This window comes from Gavialis gangeticus, unplaced genomic scaffold (assembly GCF_001723915.1).
Source record: "Gavialis gangeticus isolate Ggan-Ray unplaced genomic scaffold, GavGan_comp1, whole genome shotgun sequence".
NCBI lineage: Eukaryota > Metazoa > Chordata > Crocodylia > Gavialidae > Gavialis > Gavialis gangeticus.
Genome location: NW_017728996.1, coordinates 19,397,876 through 19,414,056, shown reverse-complemented (window position 1 = coordinate 19,414,056; position 16,181 = coordinate 19,397,876). Strand labels below are relative to the sequence as shown.

Here is a 16,181-nt window from a genome sequence, read left to right as displayed (position 1 = left end):
TGCATTTCCCCCAGGAAAGCTCTTACTGCTCCTACTCAGCGCACTCACGCTGCTCTATAATCCTGAGCAAAATGCAGATTACCAGGCACTTCATTCTGCATCACGTGCATGGTTCATCATGCAGAAGTCATCTTCACATCCCTAGAAAGCCTCTTCACTATACCCATCAATGATTCATTTGGCAGGTTACTATAAAAATGAAAAGCATATCTGCTGAATGCATCTAGCCATGCAGCTATTCTAAATGGAGAATCACATTCATTGTAAAGACATTTCTTCAACAGTCAAAAGCTTTAATTTGTAATCTTTAAAGAAATGCTCTTTCTGGGTTCTTTTATAAACTTTTCATGGGAATCTGGTGCTGGTAAACATGCTGTATTGACAGCAAGGGAGACCTACACACTCTCTCTCCATGGATCAGGTACAGCATGGATAGCAGCAGTACAAGCTTCCCTACAACTAAACTGCCAATAATTTTAAATTAGAGGCATATCCTCTAGGGATGAGAAAATCTTCCAGATGATGACATAAACCATTCAATTCTTGGCTTCTCAGCCAGAACTGCTAACAAAGCTATCAGCTAATCCTAGCTGTGATGCTGGTGTTCATTCTACAAACAGAAACCTTGTTGAGGAAAGAGTCATTTTATAAACAAAGAAAAAGACATAAAATGCGATTCCAGATTTTTTTTCTTTTATGGCAAAGTTATCATAATAACCTAGAGTTAGCTTTCCACACACTTTGCTGTACAGCGAAATAGGAAAGAGAATTATTGACGTTTCAAACCATAAGAACCGTGTCTGTCTTTTGTCTTCCTGCATGTCTAAGCAAGTCTAAGATAATTTAACAGTAAGCAAGTTAGTTCTCTAAAGCTAACAATAATAAATAGAAACATAATTATTATTTTATTTGTTTTTGCTGGAGGTTTACTTGAATCAACAGCTGGTGCAGGAGTCTTTGGGTGACAATGATGTCAAAAGGAGTTTTGACACTGATGTCACAATTGCACCTGTTATTTTACCATTTCTCCCCAACTCCAAAACTGCTATCCATCTCTTACTGTACCTCCACTCTTGCTGTGAGGCCAATCACTGTGATCAGTGAGGGCACTGAATATAGAACAGTTAATAAAATGTCTTATTAGATCTTGCAGGATTTAAAAGGAAAAAATTATAGACACTGTTATCAATCATTGGCATTTAAATCAAATCTAAATATATTTCTTACTCTAGTCTAACTTTTTATTAGTATGAGCATTTTGGAGAATTCTTTAGCTTCTGAAAATAATGCTGCACTGGTTAGAAATCAATATTTAGCTGTATTAGTTTAAATTATCACCCCATAATTGCTGTCACCAGTAACACAGTGTATTAACCAAAATTTCAGCATACCCCTAATGGGATAATTCAATTCCTAATTTGTGGTGAATGGAGTCATCAGCTGTTTTCCAATCTGCATTCAAAGCTGTTATTTCTTAAGAAATGCAATGAAAAGCAATTTATAAGAAAAAGAAACCACAGAGAACCAGCCTCTTTTTGCTGAGCATCGACCAGATCTTCTCCCTTCCTCTGCCACGCTACTAATGATATTAAAGAGAAAGAATTTCATGTGACCTAGACTTATTGCATTTGGTGCCCTGGTAGCCCCAAATGCAGGATTTGATACTACAATAGCAATGCAACTTAACATGGCTCACATTCCTGAAAGACTTTAATTGAATTTACACACCAGCAGAGCAGACATCATTTCACCCATCACTAGTCAGAATTCCACAATGCACGGTATATACTGAGAATTACTCAATGCATGATATATACTGAGCCTAATGAGTGGGAAAGTGTATTATTATAGGATTATTGTGAGCTTATCCATTGACATGAGTTGATTTTATTAACTTCAGTTCATCATAGATGCTTTGGCAGATGGAGATTTTTATAAGGCTGGTACACATTTCTATAGAAGTTACTGAATTGCTGAGTGTGAATTGAAGGCAGAATTGGAGCAGACGGTTCCCTACCTCTGAGAGAATTCACCTCTTTGCCTGGATACTGATCAAATTTCTTTGCCAAGTTTCATTCCTGTTTTATATGCATCTGAAGAGCCAGTTCTCACCTTTTAAATGCTCTAGATCATATCAAATGACGGGTATGCTTGAAAATACTTCTGTTTTTCCCAGGAAGGGGAGTACTGCTTGAAAAACAAAGTTTTCTCCACACTTTTGTAAGATAAGAATATATTTATTAGTTATAAAAAATACAAGTGAAATAACATTGGCTTAATACAATCTCATAAAAATAACACTGGAGTGATGCCGAGAGCTGTAGAATTTGTCAGGCTCATGTTAAGCCAACTGCGTAGCAGGATTTAATTGCCAAATTTTCCATCCTCTATGGAGTTGTGTTGTAAGTGGCTCTGCTACATGGGGCGTCCTAAAAATCTTCAGCTTTAGCTGGACATCCATATTCATTCAACTTCAAGGGAACGTAATGTTGTAGAGAAACGGCTTTCTGATCAGCAGCTCGATTAAGGATTTTAATCCAGGAGGGTTTGACCTGTCCCTTATATCCAAGCATAGCAAAACTCCCTGAAAAGGGGAGACAAAATGAATGACCCTATGCATTACTTAGTTAAAGGAATAGCCATTTATCATTATGACATTTAAACCCACTTCTTGTATCAGATAAACTTTTTAGCCACTCATTTTCTGGGAGGGAAGGAAGGAAGGAAAAAACAAGGCCTGAACTAAAATGCAGTAAACTAAAGCAGTAAGCTGACTACCCTGCATTATTTAAGGTATTTCAGTGAAATGGGAGCTGGTCTGAGTTAGTGGGAGCATTGTGTTCTTTATTTTTAAGTGCTGGTAATTTTTAATATTTGACTACATGAAAATGGTTAGGTATTTAGAATCCTTCTTTAAATAGTTTAAATCATTTTTTCTCTATGATGACTAAGCAATTATTGATTCTCCCATGGTACTGGGCTGTCTTATAGTCCAATGGTATTGTGTATACTTTCATTTATATTATTTTTTTGCATCACAAAAGATTCCAAGGCTGTTTACGAACCAGGAGCTCAGTCCTATAAACCTTATGCAGTGGGACTATACACGGAAATCCTTGTCACATGAATAAGTACTGTAGATCCATTTAATAAAACCCCGGTTCTGTTCCCATTAGAAGTTAATTGGAGGTTTGGAAATGCCCTCCATAGAAACTGAAGCAAGCCATCTAGGTTTAGAAGAAATGTTTCAACCTTCACTGCAATACAGCCACCTCTAGAGTGGCTTGTGGCAGCTGGTTTCACAGTAAGAACGATGCTACACAACACCTTAAGAGGTTGGAAAGTCAAATACCTTGCACAACTTAGTCAACAGGGGGAATTTTAAGGAGTTGGAACATAACTACACAGACTGGAATTTGGCACAGACATCTAGGTTAACACCCTTGCTCTTGTAAGAAGTGTGATGGGAATGACAGGCAGTTTCTTATTTCATCCGAGACAGCAGCACCATGTCCCTTCACGTCACACTAAGATATTAGTTCATTACTAACTTGGCTCAGGAAGAAGAGTACCACCTAACATATCAGCAGCACTTTTTTACCACAGATTTCCATTAGATCAGAGAGATTCTGCATGGATCTTTTCCGCTCTCTATCAGATCACTGAACAATAAAGAGAGGTCACAGCGGAGGGCAGAATCTAGCTCAGTGTCTGCAAGTGCAGCATGGCACTAAGTAGGTTATGTCATTAACTACCCTTGAAAACTTCTGACAGAAAGAAACTTCTTTGTTGGAAATTTTTTCCCAAAGTTTTCAGGATTTTATCGTGTGTGTGTGTGTATTTCTTGTGCAAAATTACAATGGTAAAATTACGAGTTTAGAACCAAAATAAGCACAAAAGCAAAACCAATGCCCTTGCTGTAAAAGCATATAATCTCTCTGTTTTGGAAGAATAAAATGAATGAGTTTTAACATAGCCACTTAAACCAGAAGACAGAATCAGTCTAAATAAAACAATATTTTGGACAAGTTAATTTGCTGCTGTAAAAAGCAGCCAAGAAGAGAGAGAGGGAGAGACTGAAAATACAAGCCAACTCCGCTTCTGACCTGTGCTTGAGAGGTAGCAATTTTAGTAAATGGAACGGCAGGCTTACTGCCCGATTTTCTTATCAGCCCAAGAAATAAGTCCATGAAAGTGGGACTTGAATAACTTTCTATTTTCCAGTAGGATTGCTACATGGAAGAACAGCACAGTAAGTGCATCAAGCAGTCACATCCACGCTAAGCCTTTGACAAGAGTTTCAGCTAAATAAACAAAAGAGAGGAAATTCAGATTTAAGGCTGCTCAGTCAATTAAGTGCATGTTGCTCTGAGGCATTACAGCACACTGCAAGATTGCTAAGGCCTTTGATGTCTGTAGTGTCTCATCACAACGCGGGCAGGTACTCACTCCCTAATTCTGCCCTCAGGTGGGTGTATACACATGCCATGGAAAGGGAATTGCATGCATTTAGCTCAGAAAAGAACTTAGTCAGGGAGGGGGAAGGACAGACATAAACCTGAATGTCCCTTGCTTGGGGCCCTTTTGCCCATGCGGCTCCCAATCAAGCCAAGGGGAGTTTGACTGTAGAGGCAGCAGGATCAGATCCCAGATTACCTTAGGAGGACTCGATATTGAGGGGAATGGGAAACTTGTCTGACTGAAGAGGGACTGATGGCATCAGAACAGGGCCATAGTTTCTTGTCAGTCAATGAAGACATTGACAAAACAATGATATAAAACTGAAATTGCCAAATCCAAAACCAGTAGAAGTCTACAGAAAGAAAGTCAGTGAGCACTGGATCAGAGTGCCAAATACAATGAGAATAAGAAATGATGGAGCAGCAGCCATAAGACAAATGCTTTGTAAAAACATCAAACCAAAGCACAACACTTCCTTTGCAAAAGAAATCCATTCACTGACTGGGAACTGAACAGATTGTTTGCTCTACCTTAATCATGGAGATGAGATCCACAACTTAAGTATAAGGTAATGCTTGCAACCTCTATTCTAGCAAGTGATGGACGAATGTCCAAACAAACAATGATCTGGTAGGTCCAGACAGCAGTCAAGTTTATGCAAGGTTCTCTGGAGTTCTTTGATCTGGCAGTAAGGCTGGAAAAGTTTTGAGATCAAGGTTTCTATTTGTCCCAGCTGGGTTGTAAAGACAGTGAGAAAAGTCTTTTTAAAAGACATTTTGGAATGTCTGCTTCTAGCCTTAGGAAGTGCAGAGGTGCAAGAAAACACTAAAAAAAAAAATCAAAACAGTGAGCTCAATTGTTTGGGAATGAAAATACAGTTTTGAGCAGACAACCAGCTTTGTCTATTTAACTGAGTGATAAGGGCAATTCATTATCACTAGCAGAGGCTCACTATAAAATTGATAATTATTGCAGATGATCTTATGGGAAATAAGGTAAAAATGCAATTAGACCTCTTCAAACCTGGTGGTTAATCCCTTCTCCAATGTCTAATTTTATTCAAATATCTTTTTTTATTTCACTTCAAGCTATTTTCCTCATTATTAAATTTAACTGTATGGCTATTTTTCCTCTGCAACTGTTTGAATTTGAAAGATGGAGCCTTCTCTTTGACTAGTAAATTGTTCATTTGCAACGAAAAACAGACTCTTAACTGAAAGATTCAGCCTCTTCTGTCTTTTTTTTCCCCTGCTGAGTTCCATTTTTGATTGTTAACAAAATGCTAACACTTCTCAAATTTCTGTTCAGCTCCCAGCTAAGAATTTTTCAATAATTTTCACTGTTGACACACAGGGGAAGTATTTGCATCTTCTCTATACACAAACACACCTGCAAGTTCAGGCAAAAGGGGCACTGCAGTATAATTCAAAAATATAGTCACCTTTTTTGTGAAAGACAATAGGCTTTGCGGAACCTAACCTTGTAAAAACAGACATTTCAGAGCATCCAGTCATTTCTGTCATATCTCTAGAGCACACAAGAACGACTGATCTGGAAAGAAGGACAGTGATTACTGCATACCAGAAAAAGACTATTTTTGCCAAGAGTCTCCAACCCCCTATTCAAGAAAGTTCTTAATCCATGCTTATCTTTCAGCATGATTTCAATAACATGCATGCATACATGCATGTGCATAAATACTTTCCTGAACTGGGGGATTATTTTATCAGTGTTTCTTTCAGTTTACTGAATCAAACAAAGCCAATGCTGTTGAAAGAAAATTTATCCCATGTCAGAGGATTTTGACCTATAGGAAAAATATTTCTGGAATAAGATAGTCCCACATTCACTTTCATACCATCTACATTCTGATCCTGATTTTCATTCAAACCTCAGTTTGGTTGTGCATCCCTCTAGATTCACTGTGTGCCACAATGAGTTGCACCTGCACTGTATTATAGGCACAACCGGTAGAATTTAGATTAAATGACTAACTTCGCGGCTGCAAAACAGGAAGCCATGGAAGAAAATCAAACTGAATATATCTGCGTCTATATAGTTGTGTGGGAATGTAGTTTATATAGTCACATATAACCATATGTGTGTATGTGTATACACACATGTGATAGTTCAGGAGCGTTCAAGTCTGGTCATGAACTGCTCAGAAATGTCTTGGAACTAAAGTCTGTTTTCTGGTTATTTGACCTGCTTCTGCCGGCAGCCAAGAATTTGTCTATAAATCTCTGTTGTTCTGTGTTTATGTGGTGACACATAAAACCATGAGGAATGTGGGCCAGACACAGACAGAGATGATCCAGCCCATCACCAAAGCTCTTCTGAGGCGACAGGGCCAGCAGGCAGGCAGATCTATTTGCTGGAGCCGAAGAAAAATCCGATTGGAAAATCTGGCACATTTCTGATTTTAATCTTTCAAAAAAGCAAAAACAACCAGCAAGAATAAACAGAAACGGGCTCTTTTCAGAACTGGAAATCTGAGTCATCAGCTGCCAGGAAACTGCTGCTGGTTCAGGCTTGGACACTGGATAAGTTAATAGAATTACAAATGTCACCACAAAGGGTTCATCTACCTCATGCTGGAAAATGAATTGTTAACTTAGAGCAACTTTGCAGTTTTCCAGAAAGCCTACCTCAGTCTGCACATTCCTCAGAGAGAAAAATAGTGTTTCTTTCAGAATCTGGTGAATATTTGGGTTTTTATCATTCAAACTTCCTCAGCTTTCCCCAGACACAAGTTCAGCTGTAAAAGTAGGTCATTTTCCTCCCCTTGTCTCTCACCTACACGTTACTACATGTACTTGGCTTTCAACACCTTGCTTACCTTTCTTTTACGGATGTTTGAACATAATCAGTCATTGCACTGGCAGCATCTATGGCACCAACTGTGTCAAAATGCCGCCTACTCACAACTGCTCCTGAACATGCATCCAGCACCACGAAGAATATCCCACGGCTACTGAACAAGAAAAATGTATCATTTACCTGCAACAAAAATACAGGTTAGGATTAGCTGAAGTCAGTAGACGAATCAGAAGCCTTTGAATGGAGTTTGTGAGAGAGGAATTATAAGCAGGTGAGAAAAGAGATAACACTCTATCATCATTTAAGCCATCAGGAATATGCATGAAGTAACATTTCCAAAAGGTGGTTTAATCACTAAAGATTGGAAAACCCTGTTATTCTTCTCCAAGTCTGGCGAGTCGAGTGCTGCGAAGAACGGAAGAGAACAAGGGTCTTTGCCTCAAAGGACATATTTCTACACAGCTCAGTAGTGCTTTTCAGCCAGTTTTAATCAGCCATCTGGCTTACCCAGTGTAATTTATGTTGTTTAGATGTTGTGGCTTGTGGCTTTTCTTCAGAGGTGGCCAAAGATACATGGGGGGGTTGTAGAAACATTTGATTGTAAATGGAAATGCAACGATTTAAAAATTTGGTCACAACACAAGAATTTGGCAATCTTGTCACCCTGCCTCAGGGATCTCTAGTTCAGTTAACAAACTTGTGCTATTATCTCCCATGGGGTAGGCTCCCTGGTAGCCTACGGCTCCCTGGTAGCCTACATCTCCCATGATGCACCAGGGTTCACACACTTGAAGAGTACAAGTAGTGCATCACAGGAGTCCTGGGCAATAACTCTTGTCACAAGGAATATAGTTCATGTAGGAAGCCCAGCACAGAGGGGCAGAGGATTGCTGAACCACTGCTCCGGGAAAGGATTGTGGCAGCCTTTCCAAACAGAACTGATGTGCATTTCTGCACAGCAGAAATCATCATTCAGTATTATTCCATATGGCACATCTATTTCTGAATTGGTTCAAAGTCCTTCCGGTCCTGGTCATAAAACAGTTTGAATCACATGGTTCTGAGTCATTTGAGGACTAGAAGCAGAGTGAATAAGATGGAAACCCATCAGGAAGGTTGTTAGTGCTGCTTCTCCCTCTATAAGATGTTCAAAGTTAGGAGCAAAGGGAGATTGCAGGGTTGCAGGGTTGGAAGAAGGAGAGAGCCTAGCACCTACAGGTATTTGGGATTACAGAGAGGAAAACAAAGAGCCACAGGCAAGAGTTGGCTAGTGAAGGATCACAGAAAGAAAAGAAGCCACGGTGAATACAGTGCAGTCCTGGGGTTGGAGAAAGTGGCTGTTGGCTAGGATGCCACCTCAGGCTTTTGGCACAAAGCACGGTGGATTATGTCATCTTCTTAAGAACAGGAGAGGGGCACTTTGTCAGATTTATGACCAACTTGGAAACACAAATTTTAAACTGAGGACAAAGCTTGTTAGGCCCAAGTTTCTTTTGGCAACACTTAAGCTCTGGACGGGTGCCAGGCTTGTTCTTCTCTTTCTCCCCCCTTTCAATTCCCTAGGCCTTTTCCGAATTAGGGCAAGAATTCCTTTTCAAACAAGAATCCTTACTGTTTGCCTGGCCCTGCCTTCCATTTAGCTAGGAATACATGTTTCTACAATTAAACTTTTTTGAAAAACAATGGTTTCAATTAAAGCTTTGGAAAACTAAAAAGTTTAATGAATCACCACTCATTTTCCCCAGTCTCTTTCAGCATGTGAATTAACTGCATATAGTACATCACTGCATTTTGCAGTTCACTGGAAGCCATGGCACTTCCTTGTGATACTCATCCTTTTGTTCTCCTGTCAGTTTGGACAGAGGAACCAATGTAGCTGATGAGAAATCCCAGCATTTCTGTGTCCATAAGGAGACTGACCTAACTTGAGCTGTTAAAAGCACAAGTATATAAGTAAATTCTGGACAAGTGCCTTTGCATCCATGGTAACACCCTTTCCCCGTGAGGAAAACATGCAAAAATGTGCAAATCTGCCCCCAGAGCTTTCAGTCTTCTTAGGTATTACTGAGAGTATTGTGGTTTTAATCAGCTACCAATAGGAGAACTAGAAAAACAAACATTTCTTTTGACTAGGTGCTACATCAATTTTTTTGTTTTTCCTTTCTTAGAAATTAAATGGTGGATTTATTTTCCCCTTTAGCTTGGAAAATGGCTTTTTTCTTTGTTAGGGTCCAAATCTTGGCCTTATTATCTACAAATTCCCTATCACTCTAGTTTAGTGTTTAATGGAACTAATTATAAATAAGACCAATGAATTCAAACATTCAACATTTAACTCTAGGTTCCCCTTTCCACTGTTTTTCATGGTTTTTAAGACTCAAGAAGATTTTGCAATAACTGTTGTTAGAAATAAATTTCCCTTGTTTAATCTCTTATTCAAATTTGGCATAATACATACCTTAATGAAAGCTGATTTTAAGTGGTTCTGCGTGTCAGCTCTGCTGAGAGATTGGATCTGGATTCTTACATATTTGATTGAAGGTCTACTAGTGATAGCAACCTGCAGTTATTTGAAGGGAGAAGACTTGAAATATGGCTTGCCAAATGTTTTTAATTTCAACCAACCTGCATCCATGCCCATTTACGCAGTTACAGAGCCCCAAACTGGAGATACTCCTGTTGTGCATATGTTTTTTTCACTTTATGAAACTCACAAACAAATGTTCATTATTAAGAAAACATTTAGCTCAATGGGAATATACTAGGATAGCAATTGCTATTGGTGGCATTAACATAACAGTTGTTTAAAATGAATTTATGCTGTCTACAGTAGATACCTTTGAACACAGTGTTGTCAGTGTATCTTGGTAACATTTGCCTATAAATTCCAGTTGTGTTTTTTTTCTTTACCTGATCCTCACAGTCTCCTTTACAGAAACTTGGGACATAAACAGGTGTTTAGACAACGGTATCACTTGCTGCTGAAAAAACACTCAAGGTCCTGAAATGGTGTCTTTTCCTAACATGGTAAGAGAGGGTAGACTTTCATACCAGTCTGTATTAGCTCCCTTTATTTTTTGGTTTGTTCTATTTCTTCTATTTCCACAAGCACATGCTTGACTTTTACTGACAAAGGACCTTCTTCCATTGGCTTCATTCACATTGATTGGCTTTAATCCTATTGATTTCTATAGAAGTGACTATGCAGTAAGATCTCTACTCTGCAAATTAAGCATCAAATTGAATTTTACTCCTATCCACAAAGCTGAAGAACTGGATGAAAAAAGGACAGAATTTCCACAACAAATGTGAAAAAGATTCCTAAGCAGATCTACAATTGGTCAAAAATGAGACAAAAATCCACATTTTTAAAAAAAAATACTTTTTTTGATCAAAATTCTAAATTGTCATGAAAATTTTCATCCAGATTGCAAACTTTACCCACAGTCAAAGATAACCACATACAACATTGGCAGGATCTGGACTTAAAGGATTGCTCACCCAGGATATAAGGTATAAGATTGCATCACAGGAAACAGAAGAAATGAACATGTTTTACATTTACATTGTACATGTTTTACAATGTTATTTTAAAATCTGAATAATTTATTTCAAAGAAATAACATATTTCAAAGGAAACATCATGGTGGATGGATGGACAGATAGTTCTGTGTGTAAAATAGGAATTTTGTATCTCTGAATACACTAACTAGAAAATGTACCGGTTCTAGTACTATTCATGAAAGAAATGGGTTCTTCCAGGGATCACGTACTATAAAATTAACTGGCCAATGCTGTGAAACATTTTCCAGAATTACCATTTGCCGTAGGAGATAGCTCCATAAAATCACAATGATACTGGATCTTTTATGACTGCCCCCACATTACCCATGTCACGCCTTGGCTCATTCTGAAATCAATTGTATTACATGCTTGAATCAGGATACTGTAAACTCTGTCTCGTGGAAAAAGATAATCAGGATTCAACAGAATTTAGCCCCATTAGCTAGCCACTAAATATATGACATTACATACAGCGTGGATATTTAAATGCACATGCCTCATTTACAAATGCTGGACCAGATTCTGAGCTCTACTGGTCTAGGTCTCAGATAACACTACCAAAGTTATGCCCGTCAAATCTAAAGTACATGAGAGCTGAATCTGGCCCTAACTTGATTGCTACTCATCCCAGATATACACAGACCACAAGTATGGCCTGGCCTGAACCCCAGCAACAAAAATTGCAGTACTTGTCAAGTCAAAGCTGATTTCATCTGAGCCATTTTGCAGGTCATTTTAGTTTGTCCTCCAAAATAAAAGTTCACTTTCTTCCAGTTAACCTCAGAGAAATTCCCTATCTCTGCAGTCTACTAGACAAGGCTGTAGAAATTCAGAAAAAAAATGCACAACATACACATATCTAGGCTAACTTTTGGCCACAGTCAAGAGCAAAAAAGAATTGCCCAAGGGTCCTTCTTGTGCGTGGTGAAAATTAACTTCTTATATGGACATTTACATTGCACAAACTAAGTTCTGATTGAGAAGGCAAAGAAGGACTGTGTTCTGTACCTGAGGGGCACCACACTGGCTACAAGGCGCAGTCAGTCGCTGAGGAATTGAGTGTTGTGTGGCTGGTCTGTTATAATCCTCCAGGAAAGGGTTAAAGGCACAACTCCAGGAGTCCCTTGAGTACATGTGTGCTATAATTTTAATGCGTTCACAGCCTTGCTGAGAGCAGTAACTATGCCCTTTTCGAGCTTCATGGGCTTGAAGATGAACAAACAGGTATCTAATAAAAGAGAGCAACACAAAAGGGGCAGGGCTACCGTCAGAGGATTATCTGGCCTGAGAAGGGATCTATAGCAGCTACCCTATATTCAACCCATCCTAGTAACATTCTTCGTCAAAAGTTGTTGGATCCCAACACAGGTCCTATTTAGACTCTCCCAATGCAGCATGTAGACCAGGGGTGGGCAAAATGCAGCCCAGGGGCCAGTTGTGGCTCACCAGGCCAGTCTATCTGGCCCCTGGGGCCCCTAAAAAATTTAGAAAATTAATATTAATCTGCCCTGGGCTGCCTGTCATGGAGCCCTCGATGGCTTGCCGAAACTCAGTAAGCGGCCCTCTGCCCAAAATAATTGCCTGCCCCTGACATAGACAAACCCAGTGCCCTGCAGAAAAAAGCGTTTTGCCAGGTTCTGCATGACTGTTTGAGGAAGTGAGGGCACAAAGTGTTCTTCATGGTGATCCCTCCTACGAAAAAGCCTGAAGCAACTTTGTTCTCACATGCAGGGCATGCGGGGTCTACCCATGCCTTCTAGCAGTAGACACGTCCACACTCCTCCACCCACGCTGGCAAATCTGGGCTGCGCCTTTCTAAAGAATGGAGCATCCGCCGCACTCTTTCTATTGTCTTGGAGGCACCGGCTTTGCCTGAGGCCTCCAGCAGTTCCTGCAGGGGCTCTTTGCCTTTGTGCCACCCTAGCACAGCCCCTGCAGCCTAGACACAATTGATCCCTATGAAGGGATCATTGCACAGGATCGTCGGCTGTGAGGCTCGTTTTTGTAGCTGCTCACTTGCAGCCATTCTGCAGTGCAGGCTCAAGGAAATCGCATAAACAGCTCAGCGGCAGTGTCAGGCAAATGTTTGTGCTGAATAAAAAAGATTTTGTTAATGCTCTTTCTTCCAGACAAATGGAAACAAATAAGTGAACTTGACTTGCCTCCAGAGATCAAGCACATGGGGCTGGAAAGAGAAGGGGGAGTATCCCACTCTTTATGAAATGCAGGCTAGGAACAACAACAAACCCAAACCTCTGTGCTCAGTCAGACTAAAAATAGCAAAGCTTAGTCCCATAAAATATAAATAGCCTCAGAGTTCCCAAATCAAGCTAGGTCAGGCCCATCCATCTGCACGATCAAAGTCCTAAGAGATAGCTGACAAATCATGACAGCTCATGGCTCCATCTCTGCAGTCTTGTGAGGAAACACTTCGCCCTGCTCTTCACTAGTAAACAATCTGTCCCCACAATGTGGATTACATTTTGTACATAAAAAAAGAGGACAAATTAGCAAATAATTATTTCACAATTCCTACCATGAGAGAGAGTGCTATCTATGCCCCTTTTTATTTTCAAATCTGACATTTGTAGATTTACTTGAGCTAGCTGCATTGTCAGGTTAGGCATTCTGGGATGTGTGCTTAGGACACAGTGTACAGTTTTTCAAATACCTTAGCAGAACACTGAACTGTATTTCTCAATGGTATTTGTTTTTTTCTTTCATGCAAGGTGTTTAGATCTTTACTGGGGACACACAAATACCGATGTTGCTGTTGTTGTTACTGCTTTCCCCACTGAATTGCATAGCCTTGGGACTGCAGAAAGGCTATGCATTTATCCGTCGTATGCACTTATCCGACTCTGTGCATATTTTGCTCATTAATGACAGCAACAATCAGTCTTAAATTTTTCCTGCTTTATAAGACTTGCTCCCTTGCTTGGGAGAGTCCTGAAACTAATCAGTTCAGGGTTATTGTAGAAGCTCTGTAAAAGCTGAGGGCTTTTAGTCATCCTGTGCTAAAAGGACTTAAAGTTCAGACATGTAGACAAGGTTGTAAAAACTTGTGGTTATTTTTCTGGAATCCCACCCAAACTCCTGAACTCTAAGCCTAGTAGCTCTGTAGTAGCACTAGCTCAGAGCAGCAGAGTACCAACCAGAAATGAGAGAGGTTCGCTGAGTCTTAGTGGGAAGTTGACATGAGCACCGGCAAATGAAGATATTTTCTTCTCCACTCCCTCATTTGGAACCTGCTTCTCTGTTGCTTTTACCTTTTCTGTTCGCTTCTGACCCAGCTGAACTATCCAACTTTCCCCTTTTTCAGGCTACTGATGCAGGGGTGCTCATCACCAACACATCCTTTTGTCTCTGCTTCTGCTCAGCTCTCCCCACTCTCCTGAACACTAGACTGAGAAGGAGCAGGTGTAAAGGGCACAACAGGATACCAGGGAAGGCAGGAGAAGGAGGAGGATCCCCAACATGCAGTATTCTCTCTCGTAGAGAGAAACCTGTAGTGCGGGAATCAGGCATAGAGGAATCACTCACCCTGAGGCACTGTCGAAGTAGAAAAGCCGCTCGCCCGTCCTGTTGAGGGCACTGTGCCAGGAAGGGGCTGCTAGGTAGTGTTTTATACTGTGCACTTGCCCTGTCTGCCGCTGGTAGATGTCTGCCACAACAGTGAAAACCGATTCCTTGGGATAACATAATGCAATGTGCAGCCAGTCTCCCCTGTTGGCAAAAACATGGGGCAAGAGGTGAAAAAGGAGGGGATAAAATATATGCTTTGCACATGTTCAGAGGATGGAAATAAGATAACGTGTCTCTAGCTGAAGGCATAATATTCAAGAGGAAATAAAGTGGTCTACTATCCCCTCCCATCACTATTTCTTCTTTACTCTCCCACCCCCAAGCACCAAGAGATCTCAAAGAAATCTGCAGATCCACTTTGTTCTTCTGGAAACATCTGCTATTTGACACTAGAGGCCCAATCCAAAGACCTCTGGTTTTGGTGGGCTTTGGATCAGGATCCCGAACTGCTTAGAGCCATGAGATTTTCTCCTCTCAACCCATAAAGTCTGGGGAGCAGCCAGTCATGATGCCCATCCTCATCTCCTGGAAGGCCATTACCATTGGCTTTGTTCATCAATCAGTAGCTGCAGAGGGAGGAGCCATTTTCAAGCAGACATTTTGCCACAGGCATTGAGTTAGGAATTATAAAGTCCTTGTACTGAACCAGAGCCACAGTATAAAGAGACCTGATTCCTCCATTTTAGATGGAGTTTATTATGATGGTTTCCCTTAAAATCTCTCTTTCCAATATTAATTTACGATAAATGGAGTTATGGTCAAATGGTCTTTTAGCTCTTGTCTCCTGCAGCTTCAGCAGGGCTAGCAGATGACAGCGAAGCAGGGAGAAAATGCAGTGAACCTTACAGCCTTGCTCTGCTGTGCTCTTTTGCAAGGCTACCAGAGTTGAGAAGAAAACTTGTCAAAACCTACAAGCCTCTGTTACAAGCAGCAATATCAAGCAAGCTGTTACAGTACAGTTCAAAAACTTATTGGAGGCAGCAGCACCTTCTTGGTTTCACAGAATTCACTCAGCCTGGCAAATTCTTTTTAAAACAAAGAAAAATGCTGAATGTCATACAAAAGTTACATTTTAAAGAGTCTAGTTAATCATGTTGATATTCAGAGTTCCTATTTCTCCTCCTCAGCTTCTGAAGCATGCCACGAACAGGTATCTGGACTGGCACGTTAGCTAATTGTTCTTATTGTTCAAAAGAAAAGATAGGACTTTCTGTCTGTTGCTGCCTTAGGATCAAAGTAACATAGGAAACCAAGGCTAGAAGGCACCTCACAAGGTCATCTACTTCAGCCCCTTGCTCAAGGCAGGTTCACTCTTGACTAAACTACCCCAGCCAAGTGCCTATCCAACCTGTTATGGAAAATTTCCAGGGGTGGATAACCCACAACTTCTCTAGGTAGCCCGTGCCCAAGTTTGAACAGCCTCACAGTTCTTCCTAATCTCCAACCTAAATTTCCTCTGCTGCAGCTTGAGTCCATTGCTCCTAGTGCTATCTCCTACAGCCACAGAGAAACATCTCTCTCCACCCCCTCTGTAATCTGTACTTTCATCTAGTCTGTATTTCCTTACTGTATTAATGAGAATATCATGGGGTGGTGATTGAATATTTTAAAAACCACCTGGAATCCTGTTTAGTAGGTGAATATGAGTTGGAGCCAGACATTGCAAGCATCTCCCCCAGGCCCTATAACTCTATAGAAGACAAGGTCTCTGTAAGGGCACAATAGCTCATACCAGTGGTGCTCCATATACC

At 40.4% G+C, this 16,181-nt stretch overlaps 2 protein-coding genes across 2 annotated transcripts in view; both read right to left on the bottom strand.

Moving 5' to 3' along the window:
• Positions 1-16,181, bottom strand: part of CEMIP (cell migration inducing hyaluronan binding protein) — a 157,809-nt gene that overhangs the window by 84,012 nt on the left and 57,616 nt on the right. The window lies entirely within an intron of this gene.
• Positions 2,222-16,181, bottom strand: part of LOC109288308 (transmembrane protein 2-like) — a 77,330-nt gene continuing 63,370 nt past the window's right edge. The window contains exons 18-22 of the mRNA XM_019503818.1: positions 14,389-14,571; positions 11,854-12,073; positions 7,301-7,461; positions 5,903-6,012; positions 2,222-2,584 (exon numbers count right to left, since the gene is read on the bottom strand). Coding sequence (XP_019359363.1) covers positions 2,430-2,584; positions 5,903-6,012; positions 7,301-7,461; positions 11,854-12,073; positions 14,389-14,571 — 829 coding nt within the window. The 3' untranslated portion in view covers positions 2,222-2,429. The remainder of the gene's footprint in view (positions 2,585-5,902; positions 6,013-7,300; positions 7,462-11,853; positions 12,074-14,388; positions 14,572-16,181) is intronic.